Genomic DNA, 21,006 nt, shown 5'->3' with positions numbered 1-21,006 from the left:
ACATATATGATGCATAAACACCTGCTGGTTTTGTGCTGTTTCTCAGGTGAGTGACCCAGTTGCAGCAGAGTTTAGTCTGAACACACAGATGTTCCTGCTGTCGAAGAAGGAGCTGTGGCTGTCTGATGGCTCCATGGGCTTTGGAGAGGGCACAGACACTGCCTTCATGGAAGGTAATGGGCATCCAAGAACAATAATATAATTAATTCAATTTAGTTTAGGTGAAAAGGAATGAATTCAGTCCCTGTATTGAGTGTAAAACTAATTGAATCAAATTGGTTCTCCTCTAGGTTCTAAGATCTTTGGGCGTGTGATGGTGGACCCAGTGCAGAACCTGGGTGATTCTTTCTCCTGCAGCATAGAGAAAGTGTTCCTTTGTACTGGTGCGGATGGCTATGTACCAAAGTACAACCCTACAAATAAAGAGTATGGATGCCTGGCTGATGCTCCATCCCTGCTTTACAGACTCAAGATCCTGGTATCTGATTTTTTTTTTGCCTTTCATACCAACATTCATTGTGAATGTGAATTCTACCTCTATGTGGATCATGATTTGAATAGAGGAAGATCAAAATGTCAATGAAAATGCTTATACCATTTTATAAATTTAATGTCTGCAAAACTTGTGTGTGGTTTCAAAAAAGTTTTTTTCTTCAAACCCTCCTGGTTGTACCCTTTTTTAACATATATACTTTGGGTAGTTGCACCAAATGACATTTACAATCTGAACTAAACTTGCCTTGTCAAGGCCAAATCATATTATATTATATTATTATATTATATTAAGAAACTTATTGAGCTTGGCACAGTCTTGAAGGACTACAGTTCCTCTATGATATAATTTCCTCTTTTGGGGGGTGTTTCTGCATAATAAAAGATAATTTAATAAAATGATTATATATTTTTTTCTTTCATTATTATATGAAAGATGTATCACCTTGTAAATTTGGTTAAAAAATAAAAATAAAATAAAAAATAATAATAATAATAATTCCAGAAATTAAAAACATGCTCATCAAAGATTGGGTGTTTTCAAGTAATTGTATGCAACTGCATGTAAAATACATTTTGTTTATCACCAATTAACATGTTGGTCTTTGAACTTAAGGACAAAGCTCAGCCAGAAACTCAGGCCACCACATTTGGAAATGTCCAGTTTGATGCCAGCTTGGCTTTGGATACTCCTGAAGCCCTGCCTTTGGTCAGACAAACTGGATCAGATGGTTTCACGCTGTCATCATCTCCCCTCTTCCAGGTCAGAGACACACCATGTTTTATAACAATAGTGAGAAACCCAAAGGTGCCCAATTTTCATCTAGAATATTAAGAAATAATGTTTAATTCCTCAGGTCGCTGCTGGCCGGGAATGGTTCATCCACACCATCTACACCCTCCGTTCTAGAGAGAACGCCAACCGAGGCATTGGTAAAAGAAGCCTTGAGTACCACCACGCTATATCCTCTGCCATAGCTGACCCTGGCACCCAATCCCGTAATCGTCGTGCAGTACCCGACCCAGAAGCTTTTGACATTGGTGCTGAGAATAACCGAGGCACCAACATTCAGCATATCACAATCGACCGCTCAAACCGACTCCGGGTGAGCCAGCCATGGGGTCATGAGACTGACCTAGAGCACCCCCTGGTGGAGGGGAGCCTGGGTAAAGGTCCTGGTTCAGATTTTTCTCTTCCCGCTGGCATGTCCACATTGCTCGGGGTGGCTGGGCTCATCCTGCTGGTATGCCTGGTTGTAGTTCTGGTGGTTCTCTTGATGCGACGCAAGCGGAAAGAGAAAAAGTACCCAACTTATTCCACTTCGTCCTGCACAGCATACAACAAGAAGCCCACAAGACACAATGTGGACAGCTCTGAGGTTTAAACCACCCCTGTTCCTGGCATGTCATTTAAGACATGCCAAAACTTACTCTTACCATGGTGCTTTCTTGTCAAGAAGCAGTTGAAGTTACGGAGACGGAAATATTTTGAGATCTTTTTTTGGGAAGGTTTCACAGCTTCAATGAAGACATCTTAACTCCAAGACTCCTCATACAACCTGGTCAAACAAAAGAAGGTTGCTTGTTGCCTTTCTCTAAGATTAAGTTTGAGCTTCGTAGTACTAATTTTATTTTAGCGTGCTCCAATCAGTAGATCTGTGAACCAGAATTGGCCACAGAAAACCCGCTCAGACAAACAGAGTGAATCTGTGCTTCAGCTTTTGTCAAACTCAAATTATCTGCAAATTTAACAAGTACTGCTCCATAATATATATATATATATATATATATATATATATATATATATATATATATATATATATATATATATATATATATATATATATATATATATATATATATAAATCCACCCTTTTGATTTCTTTCCAAATAAAAAAAAAAAAAACTCCACAACTACTTATATAAATAAATAGAAAAATATAGAAAAATTAAATGGTAAATTTAGCCCCAGCATGAATGGCATATGTTGGGGATCAATAGCCAAAAACAGCAATCTCAGCAGTTACCCAGGCAATTTAAATGTTCAGGATCATAGTGTCTTTTATTTTCTTTTTTTTTTAATCAGTAATTAATTTAATTCGATTTGTAACAGTTCTTCTTCTGAATGTGTGCGTGTAAGATTTAAGCAAATTGAAAGATGCAAGAACTGGCTTCTTCGAACATTTATGTAATAAATGTATCTATTTTTATATGTTCCATGACATGAACTGCTGTGTACAACAGCCAAGGCCAGCGTTCCCACATGATCGATGTGTTGCTATGCAAAGGGAGCGTGATGTTCAAGTTCATAACTATTCAGAATGTACTTATTTTTATACATTTTCAGGATGTTAAAATGTGGTTCAGAATCACACATTAATTCTGTGTGTACATAGTTGCCTATTCTTTATCTGAAAAAGGAGAGACTGGTGTTAACAAAAGGTAGTACATGATAAAATACACCCTGATAAAACTTGAAAACTTGTGAACCACACATACATAATGTTTTTTTTTCCATGTTAAAAAAATCATTACAGATTTACAAAATAGAAGCAAAGAACACTGAATATTCAAATTATAATTTTAAACTGATACTAGCATTTTAGTTTTTCATTTTATTTTGTGGCTTCCCAGTTGGTGATAATTCTTTCAATTTATTGTTTAATGTTAGTTATTTTTCAATATATTAAAATTTAATTGTCAGACACCAACCAGCCAACATTTTGTCATTTAAATCTCACCTTATAATGGAAATCACTAACACCAGGACAAAAGAGTTTGAAACCCAACAGATTTAAAGTGTCAGCTAATAGACCATTAGCATTGTTTTTTTTTTTCTAAATATATCAATATGACAGAATATGTTTTTGAGAATTGTTTAATTTCTTTTTGTTTCTTTATTGCTGATGAAAGGAATTCTGTCTAGATACTTGGATACTTGTTTCATTATAAAGTGCCTGTTAAGTGTTAAAAATATAAATGCCTACTTCTATAACCTGTGACAAGTTGAATTTCTGTCATTTAACATGTTCCTGTGTCTAATTCCAAGTGCAAGCCAAGTACATTGATAAAAGAGCCGTGGTTGCAGTTGAGGCTCACTTATAGGTACCGATATCCATCAGGACACCATTCATTTAGGGTGTAATATTAACCCATAATGTTCAATGCCATTGAAATTACAGTTCTGAAAACAAATCATCACAGATTCCATTAGTTGCAATGTCAGCAGTAATCTCCTGAAGTATCATTTTTATTGAGTTTATTTTAAAATGTACATTTCTTTCAGATTCATTAAAAAAAGATATAAAGCATCAGGGTCTGGGGGCTCAAAGAAAAAAAAAAGATTTGAGTAAAAGGGAAACAATATAGGCACAGCTTTGAATCAAAAGACATGCTTGGAAAGCCTATCGATATATACAGCAGAAGCCACCAACGGTGTTGCAACACTTCAAGTGTCTTCTTGGCTTAAGAATGGTAGTTAGTAGAGCTATTTTATTTTACACACACAGTAAAGTTCTATGCTGATGTATTCTGTATAGATGTATTCTGATTTGAGCTAAAAATCACTGAATGGATCATATTTACAACATTCAAAAAAGTTGCAATGTTAAGGCAATTAGTTTCCAAGAGTTGTGGAACTCCATCTGAAATAAATTATCGAAGTGGCAATACAATGCATTGATAGAGCAGTCACACAGAGAATGCAGAAACAAAATAAAATTCCTGAAACTACTTGACCGGCTTTTCCTCCCCTCTATGAAGGCATCCCATACAGCACAAAGCCTTTGTAATAATATCTTGCGTCGTAAGCAATTTCAAAAAGGTTTCTATGAGAACATACGAACTGCAACACTAAAGACGTCATCTATGGCTGCAAAATAAAATAAAATAAATGAACTCTGTTAAACCTTTCAGTGAGTACCTGACCTCGGCGCTTTCTGTAAATTGATACCTTGCTTGAAAACAAAGGAGAGAAAATTCAACCAAAAACATAAAACACACAAAAACTTAGAGAATTCTCTTCTCTGTTAAAAACTATCACAGTTCCTGATTCCACCAATAACATTTCATAGTTTCTGATACCATCTCAGACCGTGTAGACTTCTATCCTGCAGAATCCACACCTTAGCCTTAACATACTAGATATTAGATACAAATAAAGGACACTTTTATTAATGTACATAACACTTTATACAGTCTGCCTGCTGTCTTACATGCAAACGAAAATAATTTTCAAACAAACTAACTCTTTCACCTATAAGTAGATTCACGGTTCAAGCAACTCAAAACCTTTTGATTGCACTACCGAATTACACTTGAGGCCCAAAAGAATAAAACAAATGGAAAACAAGTGAAACCTCGATGTCTAAAGGTTTCAGATTATCATGGAACTATATAGACCAAACACAAAACAAAAAGAAACCTTTTTGGCCTCCTAAAACACATCCTAAAAACCCACCTTGGCAGATTTGTGAACATGGAACATTGTGAAAACAGAACAAAAACAACTGACAAATTCAACAGACCTGATGCACCCCGAGCCCATGGAATAATGTGCTTTAACACCTCGATGGGGGAAAAACGATATCCATGAATCAGAAACTGTCTGAGTGGATGGGTGAGGGGCAGTGTGTATCTTTATAGTACGAATAATGCTGCTCTGTTAGCGCAATATTTACTGGGCTTTCAGCCAATAAGGCATTGTGAGTCCTTCAGCCCCTGTTCTGTCCATCTTACTTCGAGTCTGTCAGCTTATACATGAGAATCCCTCGGATCAGCTCTCCCCTGCGTGGGTGCTGTCGTCTAGCAGGAAGCAGTGTAAACTAGCTGATCTGGGAGCTGTGACCTAGTCGCTGTCACACACCTGTATCTAAAATCAAACATCCTCCATTCCTCGGCCTCCCACGAGTCCTGACCAAGCAGAAAAGAGGAGAGAGGTGGGTGTCATTTGGGCCCTTTGCTGGGGGTGTCTGTCTCCGTCAACTGCCGTTCGTCACTCCAGGCCTCTCGTGTGCTCTTCAGTGCTTGCGTTCGCTGCTGATCCACCACCACATAGTCCACCCGCTCATCTGATGCTGAAATACCAGTCCCGTTACTCTTCTTCTGGAAGGTGAAGATATGACAGACAGTCAAAACCGGTCTTGCCAAAATTACCAGTACTTGGATTGCGAGTTGACACTAAAATAAAAAAATATGCTACGATTCTTTTCTCCAGTATCAGTAATGTATAGAATTGATTTTTACATTTAAAAAAAACACTTTATTAATGAAAAATTCATTGGAAATGTAAATCATTTTGCACAATATATCGATACAATATCAGTTATCGGATAATATTGGATATTTAACTTTACATAATTGCTAATTAACCTTTTTTTTACATTTAGATGACTTTTTCTGTCATGTAACACTCACAAAGTTAATCTTTAAAAATTCTAACAATTAGAACAGTTAAAATGTAATATTAATAAAAATCTCAAAATATTAATATTTCATACTGTAAAATGCCACTCTTAGCCAAGTTATTAACACTGTTGTTAGACATTTCATTTAAAAATGTTTTTTAAATAAATTTGCACTTTATTTAGATAACATGTTATATAATTATAATTATTTATCGGTTATCAGTCATAGCATAAATAAGTAAAGGCTTAGACAGACAGAATTTTAATATCGGTGCATCCCTAGTTTACTTAAATGAGCAATACTTCAAAAAGCTCCTTGACATTGTTGTAGTTTAATTTGTAAATATTAATATTTAACTTTTTAAATAAAGGAGTAAGGATAATTACATTATTTAAAAAGCTAGAAATTAGGGGATGGGGACAATAAACTGGTGCCAGAAGTAATGTAACAGCTGCCACGCATTACAGTCTCTTGTCTGCAGAGAACGATGGGAAAAACAATAATCCTCAACTGGTGTATAATACTTTGTTAATAAAAAAGGCCAGAGAATGACCATATTCCATCAAGCTGAGAAAAGAGCAGATTTTATTCCTGCTAAATAATGATCAAAAAAGCTATAGTAGGTGTATAATCACAGAGCCTGGGGATAATAGCACTGGTGTCAACATATATTATGCCCCCCATTGTTACGCTTGTCAGCTATAGACAGTAAAAGCATGAGATAGTCTGACTCCTGGTGATTAAAACCTCACACAAACACATCCATCCATAATAACTAATTTTTAAGTTTGTCTAGTTGTGAGAAATGATTTGTCATATCTTACCTTCCGAGGAGGAGTTGATTTCCCAGGGTCCAAGTCGAGGTCCAGGTACTCCACCTGCTTGTCTCCTTTGGGCTTCACCATGGGACTCCCACCTCCATCAGCATTCATTGGTGCTCCTAACTTCATGTTCTGAGAGATCAAAAAAATTACAAAAACCGTTTACCTGAGTCAATGGTCAAAAAGGTCATCAGAATTAGTTATTAAAAGATTTATGCTATTGGTAAATTAATCTACGACAGTGCTACTAGGTGATGTAAGTGAACAGTCAGATTTTTTTACATTTCTAATCTACCTATCTACATGTGGTTGTTCACCCAACACTCGTTCTGATGATTAAATCGGTACTGAGTTGCTTACCTTCATATCAAAATATGAAGAGAAAAATAGGTCTTTCTAAACTGTTTTAAATTGATCTGAGAGCTTCATAATTCATTAATGATCAATCTAAGTTATTCAAAATAATGCCCCTTTAGTTCTACAGGATTCTGCTGAAAAAACACCACTGCAGATGACAATCCGACCTCTAAAGTGTTGTTTCCAAAATTATTTCCAAAATTATATATTTATAATATATGAAATGTTATTTCACTTTGCATTATTTACTAACTCAATACAAACCAAATCATCAAGTGACTGTCAGGGGGAACAACACTGCATTGCTAATATAATGGATACTGTATATAATTGATAAAAAACAATAACAAAATATTGATTAGAAAGATTATCATCTTTGAGCTAAAAAAAACCCGGAATGGACATCTACACTCAAATTAGGTTTCAGTCATGTTGAAATGAACGATTGTATACCCAATAGAAAAAAAAAGAAAACTGTCTAATGGCGTTTCTAGCGGAATTTGTCAGGTCATACACTAAGTTCAGTCTACTTTTGCAACCCTGCTCACCTCATCCAGCTTGTCTAGACCTGACACTTCTCTCTTTATAGGAGTGATGGGAACTGTACAGTAGAAGGACTCCTCTCTACAGAACGGAGGAACAAGGAGGAGAGGAGGAGAGGAGGAGCAGAAAAAAAAATCAAAGAGTAAACAGGAAACAAACAGCAAAGGCAAGCAGAGGAACTAGAAATTAAAAATGCAAAACACAGATGAGCCAGACAAAAGGATGCACAAAAGAATTCAAGGAACAGAATGTAGAAAATGAGAAACAGAAAAAGAGGCAGAGAAAATATTTTCCCAGGTATTTGGCAGCTGAATCCAGTGCACCAAAAGCCACACTGTGCAGTGTTATCAACATCACAGCTGTAAGCTGTTTGCTTGTTATTTTACAGCTAACATGCTAACATGTTAGCAAACAAAACAAGCCATGCACAAAAAGCTCCATATCAAGAAAATGGTCCATTAATAGAAATAAGAATCACATTAATAAACACGAAAGTGGAACAGCAAAGATGCCCCTTCAGGTGAAACCAAGGAAACAAAAAAGAAATGGAAGAAAGACAACAAAAATAGCAGAAGACCTGGAGGGAAAAGAAAAGTAAAGATAGAAAAAGCAGCGAGGGGTCCTTCTATCCAGTACACAGATCACAAAATATCACCCACCAATTAAAGGGGTCATGAACTTTTTTATTTTTATGTCATGTTCTTTGAGGTCCACTTTTCATGTTAGCAAGACTTTTTACATAAACAACAATTTAGAATTAAAGGCACACTGTGGAATTTTTGGCCACTAGAGTGCGCTCGACCTGTAATTTTCACGTCTAGTGCCCCTAGAGGCCACAAGCGCCGCAGCATTGTCGCAAAAGTCAACAAACAGTCAACCGGTCAACCTCCCGTGTCTTTATGTGTGTGCAGACGGCATTTGATTTGTATGTTGGAGAAAGTTAATCGATTCACTACTGACCAAAATAATAATATAAATATAAGATTAATAATATAAATCCTATAAAGAAAACAAATTGAATAAAAGTAGCATACGCAGAAAACAATGTCTGATCAGGTAAGTCGCATTGATACGGGTTGCCCAATCCTGCTCCTGCCGATCGTCTGTCCTGCACAGTTCATCTCCAACCCTAATCAAACACACCTGAAGCAAACAATTAACGTCTTCAGGATCTCTTTGCAATGGGTTGGAGATGAAATCGAGTAGTCGGGAAATCGTGTAACAAAACTGATATAACTCACTACATATTTCCGTTATTTGTAGTCTTCAGTTTGTTTTTCCTTTTACACAAATACAAACATATATGAGCCGAAAGGAAAAAAAACATTTACATTTGTATACGGCAGTATGTTGTGACTTAGGCTATATCAGTTTTGTTACACGAATTCGCAGTAAATATTACATTATATATACACTTTTATGCCGATGTTTATTTTAAACTCTCCCTTTTTCTGTTTTTGGTCTCCTCTGACAAAATCTTTGCTTTCTTCGGTTTCTTCCGAGTAGCTGTTGATTCAGCCATGACGACAACATACAGACGCCGGCAATCAAACGCGAGTTGAGCTCATAGGTTGTTGGGGTGGTGGGGGAAGTGACGTATGCCGTAAACCGGTCGGATTTTGTAGTTCTTTTTGTGCTCGGGTTCCTACCCGAAACCCGAAGTTACATAGTGCTAGTAAAAGCGATACAGACACCTTCAGGCTTCGGCAGACGTGTCATTCAACCTATTGTAAGTCGATGTACCATCTCAATGGGTTTTGGTAATATATTATAAAGGTTGAAAAGTTCCACAGTGTGCCTTTAATAGGGTATTTTCTATCCTGTTTTTGACCCTCTCTTTTAAACACTCTGTTTTGATAGGCGTGCCACATTCAAGAAACAAATGCCCACTGCTATGATTGGGTAACAATTTTGCATATTAAAATAATTTTCAACGTCCCCACCATTACACGTGGAATTGTTTTGAAAACCTCTGATGTTAAAAAATGGCAACCGGTGAAATTTAGCCAAACAAGTTTGAGTCTGATCCCGAATCAGAAGACAATGAGCCTACACCTCAAATATCAAGGATACTCCAGTCTGCAACAGCATGGAAATGAATCATCTTTATTTATATTTATTCCATAGTGTTTAAACAAAGATGCTACAGAAAAGTGTTTCTCGTTTTCAGTTGAAATATTTGCCAACTGTGAAACATTTATTTGTATTACATATACCTTTTAAGTCTTGGTTTTGACAAATAAAGTTGAAATACTTATCACAGCTATAATTGTCATAAGATTTAATATCTTATGGTGTTTTGTGAAAACGAATTATGAATACACAAAATCGTTGATATAGTCATTGTTCATCCTTTTCAGTGAGTTTGAGTTTCTTTCTTCTGCTGAACACAAAGGAAGATATTTTGAAGAACGATTGGAACCAAACGGTTGTTTGGCACCATTGACTTCCATAGTAGAAAAAAAAAATACTATGGAAGTCAATGGAGTCAAAGTTCCAATCGTTCTTCAAAATATCTTGCTTTGTGTTCAGCAGAAGAAAGAAACTCATACAGGTTTGCAACAACTTAAATGATGAAATGAGTAAATGATGACGGAATTTTCATTTTTGGGTGGAGTATCCCTTTAAGTTGAACTGTCTGAAAATAAAGTGAACAAATAAACAGTGTCTTACTGACGCGGTCTGGAAGTTCATCAATGCTTTCCTAATGTTCGGATCACAAGGAAGGCAATGCAAAGACTGTGTTTTCCCACAACATCTAGTAGTTCTAGGAATCTAGGAGGCATCTCTATTGTTTTGTAGCTCGAGTAATCCTGTGTTTGTATCGCTGTCATATTTACTCACCCTCTACTACATGCCCAAAACAGTGGGCGGGGCTAAAGAGGCAATGATGTAGAAGTAGGCGTTGATCGCACTATGACGTCATACAAAATTTGAAGCGGCTTTTATTTTTTTCCCAATAAAAGCTGTTTTTGGACTAACAAAGGTTTGAGTTCTGAAACTTACAGGATATTTTTTTATAGTACAATGACCTCTTATCTGTCAAAAGATCAGGGAACATTTGATTATTCAATTCATGACCCCTTTAAGATTTCTGGGAACTTTAATTCTCAATCTAGCCTTTGTCCCTAATAATGAAAAACAACAACACTGAATGGATTGTATATATATATATAGTGTGTAATTTAAAGAGATAAAAAAAAAAAAAAAAAAAATAGAATCAATGACAATGTTTATTTCAAAATCAAATCTGATGGAAAAAAAATTGAAGAAAACTAATTCTAAGAATCATTTAATGTTGCTATACTATATTCAAATACATTTTACTTACCCGTTTAAAAGTTTGGGGTCAGTAAAACTTTTTTTTACATTAAACGGATCAAAAGAGACAGTCAAGCTCTTTACATTTTTACCAAAAAATCTATATATATATATATTTTTTTAAACTGTTCTTTTGAACTTTTGACCAGTTGAACAATACAGGATGCACCGATACCACTTTTTCCAGAACGGGTCCGATACGATATTTTTAGTACTTGCTATTTTCATTGCATTTTTAATTTTTTTAAATATTGGGCTGAGAAACCAGAAGAATATGAATCAAATGTGTTGACTTAGCCAATAGATATTTCTTTCAGTTATTTTCATCCCTAATTATGCCTGTTAAAATGTATTGTAGGAACCACTGTTACTTTCACTGTTCATATTATTGCTCTATCATATTTTATCTTTAAATTAATAGCACAATATTTAGAGCTGCTCCAACAGGGCTCAACCAGTCAAGAGCAGTAAGTGATTTTTTGTCTTTTGTTAGATTAACATTGAGGACAAAGACAGCAGTAGATTTATTAGGCTGCTGTCACTGTAAGAGCTGCTCATATCCAAAATACTGTTACACACGCGTTTTCTATTTAACTGTTTAAGTTCACTTAAGACACGACCGACTATATTTTACAAGGATACTTGCCTATACAGCCATTTTGACAATTTTGTGTGAATTTGTCCGTTAAAGCACAAGACGACATGAAAGGGAACTCTATTTAATAGGCTATTCGCGTGCTGTCTGAGAGGCAGCATTCTGGGTGCGTGCTTCGGTTTGCGCACAGAAAACCTCTTGAAAACGCCATGTGATTACTATACTGCCTTAATGTAAATGTAGGGAGCCATTCATTATACACAAATCACGTAACAGTTCATGTCTTTACTTACACATATGATTTAGTTTTAATAAAATAATGCATGTGTGCTGAGTGAATGATCAACAATCAAGAGCATGCAACAAAAGTGCTAGCTCTCTCCCTCTCTTTACCGTTAGATAACGTTAGTAATACGCTCCTCATTTTACTTTCTTTGCTATTGCCATATCTGACTGAACCACAAACTTTCCAGCAATGTCAGTGAAAAAAGAATGTGCGCTCGACAAGCTTGCGGGTCTATGTCGCTGAGCGCTCAATCAACTCCACCTTTAGCTTATCAGCTCACGCACAGCAGCTATATAGGGTGGAAATATTGAATTTGTTTATCATTCTATTAATTTGATATATTTACTTCATAGACATCCTTCTTTGATATATCCATTCTGCTCTCGGTTTGCTCTGTTGTCAGTGTTTCTTTTTTCTTACTGTACACGGTGTGTGGTATCGATTGTTGATATCGGTGCATTTTAATGAGTACAAGTTAGGGCTGTACGATTAATCGCAATTAACATGGAAATCGCGCTTAACTGATTTGGATTATTGCGATTATGAAATCGCAAAGGCTGTGATTATTTTTAAAGCCCAGCTTGTCAGTGACGTACGGCTCTGTGATCCGTAGTAAATGCTGCTCCATCTGAAACCACTGCTAGTTTGAGTCGCTTATAACATTTGAAAAAGCAACACGCGTCAAACATCTTTCCAAACATAAGCATATATGAACCTCTTGTCCAACAAAAGACAACATTTAATAAATAAATCTTCTGTACAATCTTTCAATCTACTAGTTTATTCAGCTACAGTGATACTATGATGCCCATAGGTATTTCCTGGAATGACATGTGTTGTCTACTTCTGTGGCGGGGCATATATGGCGTGTCTGCACGAGAGCGCCCTCTGGCTTTCAGATGGAGCAGCATTTACTACCGATCAGCCGTGCTGCACTGACAAGCTGCGCAGAAATTAATCGCAGCCTTTGCCCAAATCGCGTGCGGTTTCATTTTGATTAATCGTGCAGCTCTAGTACAAGTACGAGTACATGAGCGCAGTATCGGGCATGATACCGATACTAGTATCATGCATCATGAAACGGCTCTTTTAATTCTTTCAAATACATTAAAACAGAAAACAGTTTTAATATTAGTAATATTAATGTTTTACAATTTTGCTGTTTTTACTGTATCTTTGATCAAATAAATGCAGCCTTGGTGAGCATCCTTGTGAAAAAAAAGAATTCTTTCAAAAAACATACCGACCCCAAACTTTACTTCTAAAATTTTAGTTTTAAATTAATATACATATATACACACTGAATATATTCCAATTCTGACAGCATTAAATGTATATTTTTGTGGAAAAGTTGCTGTGGTGTTTTTTTTTTTTTTTTTACATACTGGTTCATCTGAAGACATATTAGCGTGTTGCATGGTTACATAATTCTCATCACAGTCGTCGGAGTCGCTGCTGGAGGCAGTGCTATGCCCCGAGGACGGTCTGGGGGCCGTGGTACACCTAGAGGGGCTGAGCAGCAAGACAACATTTACACTGCCGCTCGCTCGCTCTCTCTCACACACACACACACACACAGACAAAGAACAGCAACACAAACTCTAGCTGTCTGGATTAATGCATGTTCTGAGCTCTTTAGCTGATATTGTGGAACCCAAAACACACTGGCAATCAAAAAAATCCACACACACACTTTCAACAGCCTTCCAGACACATGAATCACGTGGCACCTACATCAATGTATTAACTCAATAAATAATTCAAGAACACAATTCATGGCATCATTGGACTGTCATCATTACCACTTTAACTACTATGTGGTGCTAGGTAGCGATGACAGTCAAATAACTTATAATGGTGACGTTTTACTATCATAACTACTATTTTACTATAATGGCATGTTAGGACAAGACTACAGGAATGCATGAATGATTAGTTATTTAGCCTGTGGTGTCTGTTGCGTGGAGGCCATGCAGAACCATGCTGATCTGAATTGCTGATCTGTTTCAGAGGAAACATGCCCAACACTTACTCCCTCGTGAAGGATCTGGTCACGGGGGAACGGACCGGTGCCGTATACTCTTCCCACTCAGGTAAAGGCTTGATCTCCAAAGGGGCCGGCTTAACTGCAAGAAAAACACCAGTTTAATTGTGAAAAATGTTCAGATGAGATAATACCAACCAAAGGTTCGGCCTAATATTGTAAACATAATAATAGTAACTAAAAATATAAAAACTCTTTCCCCGTCTTTCTGAAAAAGTACAGAATCTCCGGATCAAAACACAGACAAAAAGAAGCAGAAACAGGCGGTAGAAGCATTGCTTAAACACATGTTGTAGTATTTGACAAAGACAGCTTTTTGTTCAAAATGTTGCTTTTTTTATTAAACTTACCCACATTCAAGTGTTGACAAAAAAAAAAAGCAATGCATGAAGCTAGAATATATTTTTATTTCTTTGTATCTTTTGATAGACTGCATGTTCAGGTATTCATACAACAAACTATTCTGGGGGCCATGAAATTTTTGTAAAAATGATCAAATTCTGGTGGCGGCAGACAACTTAAAAAAAAAAAAACGCTGGCGGGGAAATCAGAACAAATCTGTGCGTACATTCTTCGAAGAAACAATCAAACATAAATTGTTGCAATGAATTCAATGGGACAAGATACTTTAACATTAGTTATAAATATTTAAAAACAAATTTGCGAGTAATTTATGAGGGTTCGGGTTGCTTGAAAGAAAAAACTGAATAAAAAAAATATGAATTTACAAAATAAATAATGCTTAATTGTAATATATACAAATTATATTAAAATATAAAATAAATGTGAGGTATTCCACATGCAGCTAATGGTAAGTGTTTAGCCAGTAGAAGGTGATATCTGTTATTTAGTACATCATGGGAGTGAGAAGTAAATAAGTACCCTTTCCTCAGTGGGATAAGTTTGTTTTGTTTCACTCCATTTTTTCCTTAAGAACACACTTAAATAAAATACGGATCATTAGTCATTAGAACTGAAATCACACCTGAGGGAAAAGCAAGGCCCCAGCTAAATAAAGGGTCAAACGAGTGATAATCATACACATCCTCTTTTCTGCAATTTCTCTCATATAAGAAGCATCTGATTCAGTTATCATCACAGCTGGCCCGACACTTTGCTGAGCTGAGAAGCGCCCAATCTGGCAGCTGAGGAGTAGCTGTAGTTGGCTGAAACGCACACCAGCTGGTGCCAGTGTGTGAGGGAAGAGAGCACAGACTGGTATGCATCTCAAGGCCCTAAGTGAACTTTTTGGGCACATAATGTGGCTTGAGAACACTAGATGGTGATTCATCTATATGGGACAACTGTTGTATTATTGTACCACTGTACAATATTCTACTGATATGTGGAATTGTGATGACAAGAAATGCATCACAAAATGTATTCATTAAATGTTTTATGTTTCAATCTAAAGGTATTTTTTGGCATTTTATTTAACATGTGGCACTGCATATTTACTTCAGAGCCTCCTTAACTTGGGGGTTCAAAACTTTTCAAATAGATAACATCACCAGTGTTTCCTTCAATGCATTTGAGACTTTCCCCTCCAATGCGTATCGCTGCTATTTAAAATGTTTTAACATATTAATAACACATCATTTTAAAAAAAAAAAAAGTATCTTTGGACACCCTAATGGCAGATACACTACCGTTCAAAAGTTTGGGGTGGGCAATTTTGTCAAAATATTATTGATTTTATTCAGCAAGGATGCATTAAATTGATCACAAGTGAAAGAAAATATTTATGCTGTTCTTTTAAACTTAATATTCATTAAAGAATCCTCAGTACAAATATTCAGCAGTGCAACTGTTTTCAACATTGATAATAATAAGAAATGTTACTTCAGCACCAAATCATCTTATTAGAATCATGTGATACTGAAGACTGGAGCAATGATGCTGAAAATCCAGCTTTACCATCACAGGAATAAATTACATGAAATTAAAAAATATATTTAAATAGAAAACTGTTATGAATTATATTAATCTTTCATAATGTTATTGTTCTTACTGTATCTTGAGCATAAGAGACTTAGAAAAAAAATCTTACTAACCCCAAACTTTTGAACAGTAGTGTATCTTTGGACAGCCTGATGGCAGATATATCCTGATGCCATTAAATAAAGCAGCATCAGGATTCTCCCAAGATTCTAACCAGACACCTGAATAGCTCTTCAGACTATTAGTCATGATAGGATTCATTCGCCCACTGCCAGCTCTTGTCAATACGACTCAAAAATGCTTCTGCAAATGTGTTGGTTAAGTGTTTATGATGTTTATGACTCGTGGGCTCAGTGAGCGGTTTGAAAGTGAAAGGTGTTTGTAGAGACTCTGATGATTGAGTGTCAAACATTAATCAGTTAGTTTTACCTGCGATATCAAGAGTGTTAGCTTCCCTCACAGACACAACAAGCATCACTCAACCAGAACCTAGAAACCTCAACTATCACAAATTAATTTGCTTAATAACCAGCTGACCAACCATTTTAAAAACAAACCCAAAAGCCTTCAGATGGACCGGAACCTGTGCACGCAACAGACAAATGCAACGGATAGACAACAGTAGTAACTATGAAATTGAAGTTCCTACACACACTGCAGGTAGTGAAGCTATGCGTGTTTGTATGATAGACTATGTTCACACAGTTAAGTCTTTGGGATTGGAAGCCATTTTTACAATGACTTGTGTCAAATTGTTCTGATCATACAACAACTTACAGTAGCACAAGCAGCTTGAATATGGTCTCTGTATGAAAGAATAACCTGTCAAGTGCTTTTTATTCTATAAAGGTGTGAATAACAGTGGCTAAAGTAAATATTTGTTCAAATATGTGGTTATAAGTCCTTAATGTGTTTAATGTTATGTTTAAATAGCAGGTATCATGTGTACACACACACACACACATATAATATTAACAGCTACCTACAAGAGAGATAACCATATTCTTTTGCTGTGTGAAGGTAGCCATATTCTCAGTTCATAAGTAGACATGCAGTGAAGCCAGAATTTTTTATGAAAATATTTATTTTTCCTATTATACATTGTGTTGTTAGAACTTGCTGGAACCTTCAAAAAAGACACCGCAGACAATGAAAGTAGCATTCTGTCGAGGTACGTACCCTTACGCCGTCTTGAGAATTCACCTATGGTTTGGGAGTCGGTTCGCTCAAGACCGACTGCTCTGTTTATTTTAGGGCTCTGACCTGAATTGGTGAGAGAAAACTTCTTTGTTAGATGTCTTCTTTAGAGAAATCGGTCTTGTGTTGTCTTCTAAACTTCACACCCATGCAATTTAGCACAATCACGGCCACCTCCATCACCTGGCCTCCTCTCTTTTTCCGCACAAATATGTGTTGGGCTGCTGCCATGGCAACAACTCTTCATGCATTTAAGACATGCGACGAACAAGGCTTTCCCACAAAGACGGACTTGGGCGAGACATGCACAGGGTTAAACAGACACACGTGGGTGAGTAAAGCATTCACACCAACCGACGACACGCCAGCATGTGGCTCAGCCAGACAGAAGGGTTCAGTAATGTCTTTGCAATTTTAGAAAAATTTTATCCAACATTTTTGTTCTGCTATACGCATGTAGATGCCACACTGAAGAAAACACCACAAGTCAACAGTGATGATGGCCACAATTAAACAGACCAAAAACAAAAGAAGAGATGTGAATGTTCAGGTAAAAAGTTAGATAAAAGGAGAGATAGAAACCAGACAGAACAGATACAAAAATTTGAATTTAGCCAGAAATCTAATATAGAATAGACACTAAAATGAGCAAAGACAAACATGCTAAGAGACAAAGTATCCAACAACTGCCTATGAAATGCCACCAAAGCCATTTGAATCACACCATGTTCAGCAAAAGCTTGCAAATACATAAACAGAATAAGCTGTGGCCTGAAGAGCAGCAGAAAGGACTCATTTTACAACACACTGGACATTTGAGAAGGATGAGAGAACAGTGAAAATTGTGCTTGGCCCATGTTTAAAGAAAATTTGAAAACTGATTTTAAAAGAAGACCTATTTATTACCCTACAGTACATACACTACTTGGCCAAATGTGTGTGGACAACCTAACATCATACAAGTATGTGCTTGTTGAACATTTCAATTTAAAACCATTGGCATTATGTTGTAGTAGCTTTGTTTCCATGCATAATTGGAATGTAATTTACGCCAAAAAAATAAATTAAAATTAATATAATGGGAAAAAAATGCAAACGATACAACTTTCCATCCATTCAAAAGAATAAAATGGTCATGAGTAAAGAAATGGCATTTGGGGTCTTTTATTAAAGGTGCAGTAAGCTACTTTGGAACAACGCTGTTGAAAGTGCATTGGACTGAGCACCACAACAAGCTTGTAGCCAATCAGCAGTAGGGGGCGTGTCCACTCATGATGGGGGAGGAGAGAGAGAGAGCAAGAGGGAGATTTGAAGAGAGAGAAAGACATTACAAAAGAGAAAGACTCAGAGGAATATTACTGGAAAATGAAGGGTTATGATCAGGCAAGAGCTTTAGGACCCGCGTTAATATTAGACAAGCTTTCCAGCGCTGGAGAGACCAAAGCGGGAAGGCCTGAAAACGGACACCGAGGCTGTGCGTTGTTTCTGCTCCGTACGTGTGTAACATTGGTTTTGAGTGTGTGCTGCTGAACTTGCATTGCGTGTTCGTGCATTTTGGGGGCGGAGCAATGAAGGGAGGGGGGTGTTTGTTTGGTTTGATTTCAATTATCAAGAGTGTTTAACCACAATTTTGAAAAATCGCATACTGCATCTTTAAATGTATTAAATGTCTTGAAGGTTTAGAGCACGCTTCAGGTGTGCTACTGATCGATGGCAGATGCCTTATGTCTGAGTGACAGATCGTCAGAGGTAATATTAGCCAATCATCTGCGCTACTTATTTAGTCACATGACTTGAAGCAACGTCACAAGACCTTCTTCATACACATCAAGCTATTTATTTGGTAAATGTGTTTTCATGGTAGTTTATGAGCATATCTAATTACATTTTCAGGAACATTGCATTGCTGTTTGATATTATGCACCTGCTAGTCAAAGGTGTCTCTGAAATAACCAAACCTGCTAATTATACTTGGTGTAAGCATAGTTATGGCCGTGCGGTGCATCTCTGCATGCAAGTTGCTGCATCTTGCATTAGTCAGCGCTCAGAAACAGTAACACGAATGAGCGCAGAGAGCTGCTGCCATTAATGTTAGGATCAATAGTGGTGTCCCAGCTGGCTGCTGATGTTTCGGGCCTGCTTGTGCAACTTTCAGCACGTCCCCTTTTTCTCTCAGACCAGATTGAAATTCCCCTCGCAGGTCTGGCCATCAAAGAGGTCTTTCACTAAGGCACAATGGGGACAGAGGTGACCGCTCCAGGCTAACAGCGCAGACAGGCTCCCTCATACCCAAGGCTCAGAGTCTGTGGACAATAGCTTCTTTCATTTGTGAGGTCACATGCTAACGATTAAAAGGCAAAGGCCACTGAAACAGCAGTGCAGACTAGTTCGCAAAGCAAGTTGAAAGATCTGCAATGTGAGTTATGACCGTATGACAACGAGCAGTCTGAGAACTCGATCGACGTTAGTTTCAAAAGCGTTTCATGCGGACGAGATGTTTCATAAGCATGGGCCGGCACCTGTTAGTGAGAAATGTGTTGATGAGAGTTGCTGTGCTGAAGAGATGCAAGCACCATACACATTCACACACTTATAATCACCCACCACAAAAGAAACAAACCTCAGGGCTCACCTTTACGGTCAGGTTTGAGGTTGCGGTCTACAGGTGGCGGTTGGCATTCAGTTATGTGCATTGGTCTGCGTGGCGGGGTCTTGGGGCTGGAACGGAAGCCCATGTGGGCTGGAGGGGGCACCTGTTTTCCGAGAGAGGAAAACTCCACTGTGCCTGGTGTCATGGGCACGTAGTTGGGCTCCTGAATGGGTTCTGATAGGCTGCCGGAGCGGTGATGTGACGATGAGTGGACGCTCATGGGCACATAGTTCTCATCCATCTCCTCAGTGGAAACACCTCCTACTGGCATCATGCCTTTATTCTTCTGCATGCATCAAAGAACAGGGAAGAAACTGTTAGGGATAATTGAGACTCTTGAAAGGTGGGACATAGCATTTTAGTATAGATAAATATAAAATGTATAAAGTAAGAAAACTTACTAAATAGTTGTTGAAGCTTTCATTAAAATCAAACGAACAACTTTTGTCAGGGGGAAAGGGACGGGGTATATCATAGCAGTCTTGAGATCCGTAATCTGTGAAATAAATACAAAATAACTGAACGCTGTCAAAAAAAAAAAGGTCAAATCATAGGCCTCTCTTATGCTCACCAGGGCTGCATTTATTGATAAAAAATATAGTAAAACACTATAGTAGTAATGTGAATTGTTACAATTTTAAAGGACTGATTTCTATTTAATACAATTTAAAATGAAGTTTATTTCTCTAATGGCAATGCTGAATTATCAGCATCGTTACTCCAGTCTTCAGAGTCACATGATCATTCAGAATCCTTTTAATATGCTGATTTGCTGCACAAGAAACATTTCTTATTCTTATCAATGTTGAAAACTGCTGCTAATGTTTTTGTAGAAACCCTTTTTTCAGGATTATCAAGTAATAGTCTTAGTTAGTTCAGAATAGATAGTTCAAAAGAACAACATTTATTTTAAATATATATATTTTTTTATAACAATGCGAAAGTCTATACTGTCACTTTTGGTCAACTTAATGCATCCTTGCTGTATACAATTATTAATTTATTTTTAAAAATTCTTACTGTCCCCCAAACATACATGCATACATACATGGTTGTGCGTTATTATGGAGGCATCTGTGAAGAAGGGAGTGTATGTAAACAAGATGTTGCAATACCACCAAACAACACTAGAGGGCCCCACTCATGACTACATGACTCCATTGTTTCAGCACAAACAGCTTGATGGCCTTCTATTAAAATATCCTGAGATAATGATTTGTAAGGCAATGAGACAATAAGCAATATGTAGGATCCCAAAATAAAGATATTCACAGTACATTCTGGCCAACTGTAAGAAAACAAATATATAAGAAGTTTTATAAAGAGTGTATATTGTCAAGTATATTGTCAGAA

The 21,006-nt window shown here is 37.0% G+C and overlaps 3 protein-coding genes across 13 annotated transcripts in view; 2 read left to right on the top strand and 1 right to left on the bottom strand.

Annotated features, from left to right (window-relative positions):
• Positions 1 to 1,983, top strand: part of frem3 (Fras1 related extracellular matrix 3) — a 34,785-nt gene extending 32,802 nt beyond the window's left edge. Inside the window, exons 21-24 of the mRNA XM_056271724.1 lie at positions 47 to 173; positions 291 to 478; positions 1,109 to 1,255; positions 1,350 to 1,983. Coding sequence (XP_056127699.1) covers positions 47 to 173; positions 291 to 478; positions 1,109 to 1,255; positions 1,350 to 1,877 — 990 coding nt within the window. The 3' untranslated portion in view covers positions 1,878 to 1,983. The remainder of the gene's footprint in view (positions 1 to 46; positions 174 to 290; positions 479 to 1,108; positions 1,256 to 1,349) is intronic.
• si:dkey-27h10.2 (uncharacterized) overlaps positions 1 to 7,220 on the top strand; it is an 89,971-nt gene extending 82,751 nt beyond the window's left edge. Inside the window, exon 10 of the mRNA XM_056271745.1 lies at positions 7,211 to 7,220. The gene's annotated coding sequence lies outside the window, so the exon portion shown is untranslated. The remainder of the gene's footprint in view (positions 1 to 7,210) is intronic.
• gab1 (GRB2-associated binding protein 1) overlaps positions 3,707 to 21,006 on the bottom strand; it is an 87,991-nt gene continuing 70,691 nt past the window's right edge. For 6 of the 11 annotated variants that reach the window (XM_056271728.1, XM_056271733.1, XM_056271731.1 and 3 more), the window contains 7 exons: positions 20,055 to 20,149; positions 19,636 to 19,939; positions 16,986 to 17,069; positions 13,854 to 13,947; positions 13,207 to 13,333; positions 6,723 to 6,851; positions 3,707 to 5,595 (listed from right to left, as the gene is read on the bottom strand). In XM_056271728.1, coding sequence (XP_056127703.1) covers positions 5,437 to 5,595; positions 6,723 to 6,851; positions 13,207 to 13,333; positions 13,854 to 13,947; positions 16,986 to 17,069; positions 19,636 to 19,939; positions 20,055 to 20,149 — 992 coding nt within the window. In that variant the 3' untranslated portion in view covers positions 3,707 to 5,436. Of the gene's footprint in view, positions 5,596 to 6,722; positions 6,852 to 7,624; positions 7,701 to 13,206; positions 13,334 to 13,853; positions 13,948 to 16,985; positions 17,070 to 19,635; positions 19,940 to 20,054; positions 20,150 to 21,006 lie in introns of those variants that run through there. The other 5 variants (XM_056271732.1, XM_056271734.1, XM_056271729.1 and 2 more) reach the window with 4 other exon arrangements.

Source organism: Rhinichthys klamathensis, unplaced genomic scaffold, assembly GCF_029890125.1.
Source record: "Rhinichthys klamathensis goyatoka isolate OS25496 unplaced genomic scaffold, OSU_Roscu_1.1 h1tg000325l_1, whole genome shotgun sequence".
NCBI classification, from domain to species: Eukaryota; Metazoa; Chordata; class Actinopteri; order Cypriniformes; family Leuciscidae; genus Rhinichthys; species Rhinichthys klamathensis.
The sequence above is the reverse complement of the archived record's forward strand: the minus strand, read 5'-3'. Positions and strand labels throughout refer to the sequence as shown.